The 7,500-nt window shown below is 35.4% G+C and overlaps 2 protein-coding genes, 1 non-coding gene and 1 pseudogene across 3 annotated transcripts; 1 reads left to right on the top strand and 3 right to left on the bottom strand.

The window, feature by feature from the left end:
- The first annotated feature begins 2,783 nt into the window (after window positions 1-2,783).
- TRNAF-GAA (transfer RNA phenylalanine (anticodon GAA)) lies at window positions 2,784-2,856 on the top strand. The gene has a single exon. It is a non-coding gene; the product is annotated as a tRNA-Phe (tRNA).
- Window positions 2,857-3,407: 551 nt separating this feature from the next.
- Window positions 3,408-4,707, bottom strand: LOC121215450 (NAD(P)H-quinone oxidoreductase subunit J, chloroplastic). The gene has a single exon (XM_041089953.1). It carries the CDS (start codon window positions 4,117-4,119, stop codon window positions 3,580-3,582), a length of 540 nt encoding a protein of 179 aa, XP_040945887.1. The 5' UTR covers window positions 4,120-4,707; the 3' UTR covers window positions 3,408-3,579.
- On the bottom strand, window positions 4,192-5,690 carry LOC121215406 (NAD(P)H-quinone oxidoreductase subunit K, chloroplastic-like). Its single transcript, XM_041089879.1, has 2 exons — window positions 5,546-5,690; window positions 4,192-4,793 (listed from the first exon to the last, which is right to left on the bottom strand). Exons 1-2 carry the CDS (start codon window positions 5,688-5,690, stop codon window positions 4,192-4,194), a joined length of 747 nt encoding a protein of 248 aa, XP_040945813.1.
- The window catches only part of LOC121215448 (ATP synthase subunit beta, chloroplastic-like), a 2,273-nt pseudogene continuing 260 nt past the window's right edge, over window positions 5,488-7,500 (bottom strand).

The raw sequence follows: 7,500 nt of genomic DNA on the forward strand, positions 1-7,500 counted from the left end.
CGATTTTATTGAGCCAATTTTATTGATAGAAAATAGAGAGAAAAAAGATCAAGTGAATAAATGAAGTAATTGCATTTAAACATTTACAAAACAACATACAATAAGATAAAAAAACAGATAAAATAACATATAACATATAAAAAGAGAAAATATTAATAATAATTAATAAAAAAATAAAAAAAATGAATTCTTTTTTTTCATTGTATTTTTTGTAGTCCTTTTTATATTCTTTATTCTTTTCTCAACTCTCAACATTTATATTCAAAATTTACAATCATATTGACAACAGTGTATCGAACAAATATAATTCGATCATAGATAAATAGATCCATTTATCCTCGTTTGGCACTTCACTTCATTCAAATAATGGGTTCTTTCTTTGAATTTGTTGTGATACAATAAGTTTTTTTTATTGTAATTGTATTGAAACAAAAAAAATGGATAACAATGGAATGAATAAGACAGGAGGCGGTCTGCAAATTTTCACTTATTCTATTTCTATGGTTTTATCTGAGAATTTTGTGTCTTTTTTTATTCCAATTTTGCTAATTTCGTGTTTTGATTGCCTAGTGCAATTCCATTTTTTTATTCCGATTGTTCCAATCAACAACGGGTAGATCTATAGGGCATACACGAACACATACTTCACAAGCAATGCATTTATCAAATTCAAAATGGATTCGTCCGCGGAAATGCTCTGATGTGATTAATTTTTCATAAGGATATTGAATAGTTACGGGTAAACGATTTGCATGGGATAAGGTAATCATGAAACCTTGACCAATGTACCTTGCTGCTCGGACTGTTTGGTGGCCATAATTCATGAACCCAGTTACCATAGGGAACATATCGTGAATATCTATGAATAATTTGATGTTTGTTTCTTTCTCTTGTTTGAACCAAGTCATGAATCTCATATTCTTTTTTCTTTACAGTGAAAGAAGTTGGAAAGAAGTTGTTAATAATAGATTACCCAGAGAAATGGGTAAAAGAAATTTCCACCCGAGATTTAATAATTGGTCCATTCTTAACCTAGGTAAAGTCCATCGTGTTGCGATAGAAATAAACAAAAACAAATAAGTTTTAGCTAATGTAATAAAGATACCAATTGTCGTTCCAATGATTCCATTTATTTTATTTATTTCAAATAGCTCAGGGACGAATACGTACGGAATGGAAATATTCCAACCCCCAAGTAAAGAACTGTTACAAATAATGAAGAAAGTAATAGATTTAGATAGGAAGCAACGTAAAATAAACCAAATTTGATACCTGAATATTCGGTTTGATACCCTGCTACTAATTCTTCCTCCGCTTCTGGTAAATCAAAAGGTAATCTCTCACATTCTGCTAGAGAAGAAATTAGAAAAACGATAAACCCTATTGGTTGACGCCACAAATTCCATCCCCAAAAACCATATTTTGATTGCGCCTCAACTATATCAACTGTACTTGAACTGTTAGATAATTATAGTCGATGATAACATCACTGTTTACATCGCTAGTCCAAAACCGTACATGAGATTTTCACCTCATACGGCTCCTCGTGGGTCACAAATAAATTTTAGGACCGAATCAGTATTATTTATCTTCGCATGGTTGTAGAATAGATAGAGAAAAAATAGATTGGAAGGTCCAAAATTATACCAATGCAATTCTGTCTGCTATATTCTGAAGAATAAAAAATAAGTGCTTCTGAATTGATCTCGCCCGTTCATAATTTCAAATTTGATTTGTTGAGTAATAACTTAAGCCTTCAATAAAATACTTCTTGTAGAATATCAATAGATATTTCAACCCATTTTTTTCTATTACGAAAAAAATGAAACATTCCATTAGCTCAAAAATCATGACACGGATTACGAAAATAAACATGAACAAAGGTTCAGCAAGCGAGAATAATAAAAAAAGGAAAGGATAGGTGCAGAGACTCAATGGAAGCTATTCTAACAAATGGGGTTGACTGTTGGTAAAGGAATCCTTATATCGAATATCGAAACTCTAGAAAGGATGCAAGATATACCTATTTTTTTATAGGTATACTAATGAAAAACTATCTCAAAAAAGACGAACCGAACCCGTATTTTTTTTATTTCTATTATATGCAAATCAATTTATATTTATATGAAAATATGAAAAATAAAAAGAATTGTTGTGAATCGATTCCAAGTTGAAGAAAGAATCGAATAGAATAGTCATTAATCAAATCATTCACTCCATAGTCTGATAAATCTTTTGAAAAACTGATTAATCGGACGAGAATAAAGATAGAGTCCCGTTCTACATGTCAATATCAATACCGACAACAATGAAATTTATAGTAAGAGGAAAATCCGTCGACTTTAAAAATCGTGAGGGTTCAAGTCCCTCTATCCCCAACCCCAAAAAGCCCGTTTGCTGTCTATTTATTTTATCCTACCCTTTTTGTTAGTGGTTCAAAGTTCCTTATGTTTCTCATTCATCCTATTCTTTGCCGTTTTACAAGCGTATCCTAGCATAGCAGAATTTTGTTCTCTTATCACAAGTCTTGTGATATAGTGTGATATATTGTGATATATATATGATATACGTAGAAATCTCTTGAGCAAGGAATACCTATTTGATTGAATGATTCATAATACATATGATTACTCATATGGAAATTTACAAAGTCTTCCTTTTGAAGATCCAAGAAATTCCTGTTCGAGACTTTTAATTTAATACTTTTTGTTTTTTTTTGTTTTCATTTTTAATTGACATAGACCCAAGTCATCTAGTATTATGAGGATAATGCCTCGGTAATGGTCGGGATAGCTCAGTTGGTAGAGCAGAGGACTGAAAATCCTAGTGTCACCAGTTCAAATCTGGTTCCTGGCATATGATTAATTTGTATGAGTATCTACTCTACAAATTAATTGATATGGATCGACATAATACATACTTATCTAGCTAGGTATCTGAGAGTAAACCCTCTCTTTATTTATTTTATTTTGTACTTTTTCTCTTTTTAAAATGAACAAAGAGTCTATTCTAATGTGTCTATTATAATGTAGTAAAAGACAAAATTTGCTTATCTTTCCTCTTCTTTTTTATTTGTTCACACTGCGGCTTCTCACATTCAAAAAGAATGGTAATACTTCATACATATTTAATTAAAAGATTAAAATAGTTGGTTGAAAGGCCCAACAAAAAGACGGGTCTAGAGGAGTTCAAGGATAGAAATAACCAAGACTCATCTCAGCTACAGTACAAATAGAAGCCGATCCCCTTTCATTTATTTCTTTGTATTCTCTTTCATATTCCATTTCCTCATTCCCTTCTATGCGACTCTCTAGAGTTCATCTAAGTGATGTGCGCGATACAAAGTTCACGGTATAGAACCCTTGTTGTTCATCCTATTGTCTCGGCTCGTCCGAAATAAAATAAATAAAAAAGTCTCTTCAAAAATCGAGAATCTCAATGATGTATTGTCTTTTATTTCTTTTTATTTATTAGCCTATCCATAAGAATACGAATGAAACCTTAATTCCTCTGTTTGAGCTAGAAGAAAATGTACAAATATTCCTTGAATATTCGAAGTTGTAATTAGTTTCTTATCATTCAATGAGCGTCTTGTATTTCATAAAAATTGGGGGCAATGTAATCCTTAGGTAAAGGCCACCCTATCCAACTTTCGGGCATTAAGATACGTTTCAGCCGTGGATGATTTTCATAAGAGATTCCCAACATGTCATAAGATTCTCGTTCTTGAAAATCCAAACTTTTCCAAACCCAGAAAACAGACGGAATTCTAGGGTTACTCCTTGGAGCAAATACTTTTATACATACCTCTTCCGGTTGATCTACACCATACTCTATTCTCGTAAGATGATACACACTGGCTAACAGTCCGCCTGGTGCTACATCATAGGCACATTGGGAACGTAGATAATTGTAACTATATACATATAAAATAACAGCAATGGAATGCCAATCCTCAGGCTTTATTTGTAAAGTCTCTATTCCTTGGTAATCGAAGCCCAAAGATCTATGAACTAGCCCGTGTTTGACTAGCCAAACAGACAAACGACCCTGCATCTTTTTATCTCTCCCACACTTTTCTTTTTTATTTGTCATTTTTCTAAGATAAATATTTCGCATTTATGATGAAATCGAATTTATGAAGATTAATTCATTGTCTGTTTCTGTAAAAAAAAAATCCTACCTAATTCACTAATTCGTGGGAAGATAGTGAACCCTTGTAGTTGAAAAATGTTTCAGGAGGAATCTCTGAAGTAGATGGTGGTTGATAGAGCAATCCTTGATTATAATTTCCAGTACACTACGTACAAGACAAAACTTGTGATTGGTAGTAAAACACCGATCCCCCTGTTGAGATCTAATTCGATCTTCATAGATTTCGCGAGATATTTTCTTACGAAGTTTTGTTATAGCATCTATAACTGCCTCGGGTTTAGGGGGACAGCCCGGCAAATAGACATCTACGGGAATTAGCTTATCGACCCCCCGAACAGTACTATAAGAATCAGTACTGAACATCCCTCCTGTAATTGTACACGCGCCCATAGCAATAACATATTTAGGTTCAGGCATTTGTTCATATAATCTCACTAAAGAGGGCGCCATTTTCATTGTTACTGTTCCAGCTGTTAAAATTAGGTCTGCCTGTCTAGGACTCGATCTTGGTACCAGCCCATAACGATCAAAGTCGAAGCGTGAGCCTATTAATGAAGCCTTCTTTCGTTTCTCGACGGTGAAGTAAGACCAAGCCCATGAGCTTATTATCCTAGGTCGGAACAAGTTGATAGGATCCCCTTAATGTAATAAAGATACCAATTGTCGTTCCAATGATTCCATTTATTTTATTTATTTCAAATAGCTCAGGGACGAATACGTACGGAATGGAAATATCCCAACCCTCCAAGTAAAGAACTGTTACAAATAACGAAGAAAGTAATAGATTTAGCTATAGCCCTTGTGTTTGTGATACATATTTTATCATATTATGTAGATAATTTCTTGTCAAGATGACTATTTCATGATCCAACATCATAATCATACCCTGTTGGTCTGTTTGATTGGTATTGCTTAGAAGTTGGATTTATAATCCATCGATGTAATAGGTCCCTTTTCTTTCTCTTTATGATTCCTTATGATAATAAATGACCTACTTAACTCAGCGGTTAGAGTATTGCTTTCATACGGCGGGAGTCATTGGTTCAAATCCAATAGTAGGTAGAACTTATTAGATACCATCGATCCCAGTGTCTAATAAGTTTTTCTACCCACCTTCTTTTGTTGATTTTCTATCTTTTTCATCCTATTCTATTTCCGTTTTCAATTTTCAAATTTTTCGTTAGATCAAAATCTGATTTCACTTTTGATTGTATTTGATTGTATTTGATTCTATTTAATCGGCAGAATCAAAATGGGATGTATAAACGAAAGTTCTGTTTCTACGAAAATTTTTTCGATTAACCAACTCGTTACGAAATCGCGTTGATAGCCTCGACTCGTGTCCTAGCCCGTCTGAGAGCTAGATTTGCCTCAATTGTTTGCCTCTTGCCTTCAGCTTTCCTCAAGTTAGCTTCCGCTATTTCAAGAGCTTGCTGAGCTTCTTGTGGATCAATGTCACTACCCTTCTCCGCATCATTTACTAAAATAGTGATTTCATTGTTGCCTATTCTAGCAAAACCACCCATCAGAGCCATCGTTAACCATTGGTCGTTAAGGCGTATTCTCAAAATACCTATATCTACAGCTGTGGCAATAGGCGCGTGATTTGGTAATATGCCAATTTGTCCGCTATTAGTAGATAAAATGATTTCTTTCACTTCTGAATCCCAAACAATTCGATTAGGGGTAAGTACGCAAAGATTTAAGGTCATTTCTTCAATTTGCTCTCCATTTCTAAGTTCGTAGCCTTCGCAGTAGCTTCGTCGATGTTACCTACCAAATAAAAGCCTGTTCAGGAAGACCATCTAATTCTCCGAAAAGGATCAATTTAAATCCTCTAATTGTTTCTGCTAGACCAACATATTTCCTCGGGGAACCGGTAAATACTTCCGCTACGAAAAAGGGTTGTGATAAGAAACGCTCAATTTTTCGCGCTCTTGCTACGGTTAAGCGATCCTCTTCGGACAATTCGTCCAACCCAAGGATAGCTATAATGTCCTGAAGTTCTTTGTAACGCTGTAAGGTTTGCTTAACCCTTTGCGCAGTTTCATAATGTTCCTCACCAACGATTCGAGGTTGGAGCATAGTGGACGTTGAGTCTAAAGGATCTACCGCTGGATAAATACCTTTGGCAGCTAATCCTCTTGATAGTACGGTAGTAGCATCTAAATGCGCAAATGTTGTGGCAGGGGCAGGGTCGGTCAAATCGTCCGTAGGTACATAAACTGCTTGAATAGAAGTTATGGATCCCTCCTTGGTAGAATTAATTCTTTCTTGTAAAGTACCCATTTCGGTACTAAGGGTGGGTTGATAACCCACAGCGGAAGGCATTCTACCCAATAAGGCGGATACTTCGGATCCGGGCAAAACGAAAGATATTGTCTATAAATAGAAGTACGTCTTGTTCATTAACATCTCAGAAATATTCCGCCATAGTTAGGGCAGTCAATCCAACTCTCATACGAGCTCCTGGCGGTTCATTCATCTGACCGTAGACTAAAGCCACTTTTGATTCCGCAAGATTTTGTTCATTAATTACTCCAGATTCTTTCATTTCCATGTAAAGATCATTTCCTTCACGAGTTCGTTCACCTACTCTGCCAAATACGGATACGCCCCCATGAGCTTTGGCAATGTTGTTGATCAATTCCATAATGAGTACTGTTTTACCTACCCCAGCCCACCCAAATAGTCTGATTTTTCCTCCACGATGATAAGGAGCTAAAAGATCGACTACTTTAATTCCTGTTTCAAAAATAGATAATTTTGTATCTAATTGGATGAAAGCGGATGCGGATTTATGAATAGGGGATGTTGTGCGAGTATCTACAGGACCTAAATTATCAACGGGCTCCCCAAGCACGTTAAAAATTCGTCTTAGGGTCGCTCCGCCGACTGGAACACTTAGAGCAGCTCCCGTGTCAATCACTTCCATTCTTCTCGTTAGACCATCTGTAGCGCTCATAGCTACAGCTCTAACTCGATTATTTCCTAATAATTGCTGTACCTCACAAGTTACATTAATTTGTTGACCGGCGGTATCTCGACCCTTAACTACTAGGGCGTTGTAAATATTAGGCATCTTGCCTGGGGAAAGGCTACATCCAGTACTGGACCGATGATTTGAGAAATACGCCCCAGATTTTCTTTTTCAAGCGTGGAAACTCCAGGAACAGAAGTAGTAGGATTTATTTTCATAATAAAGTGAAATATGTCAATTTTTTTTCCAAAATTATCTAATACAAAAAATCTTCGACAGGAGGTTGATCGATTAATACAATAAGAAATGGGGGTTAGCGCTCGATTTCGTTGGTCCCATCCAATTCAAGTGCATGCAATTAGATT

The sequence above is a fragment of the Gossypium hirsutum genome, chromosome D03 (assembly GCF_007990345.1).
Source record: "Gossypium hirsutum isolate 1008001.06 chromosome D03, Gossypium_hirsutum_v2.1, whole genome shotgun sequence".
Lineage (NCBI taxonomy): Eukaryota > Viridiplantae > Streptophyta > Magnoliopsida > Malvales > Malvaceae > Gossypium > Gossypium hirsutum.

Excerpts from the sequence above, each read along its gene's own strand:
- LOC121215450 (XM_041089953.1), bottom strand. The coding sequence starts at position 4,119 with ATGCGAAATATTTATCTTAGAAAAATGACAAATAAAAAAGAAAAGTGT.
- LOC121215406 (XM_041089879.1), bottom strand. The coding sequence starts at position 5,690 with ATGGCTCTGATGGGTGGTTTTGCTAGAATAGGCAACAATGAAATCACT. Across the intron at positions 4,794-5,545 it reads TAACTTGAGGAAAGCTGAAG|GGGATCCTATCAACTTGTTC; the intron begins GCAAGAGGCAAA and ends TATTACATTAAG.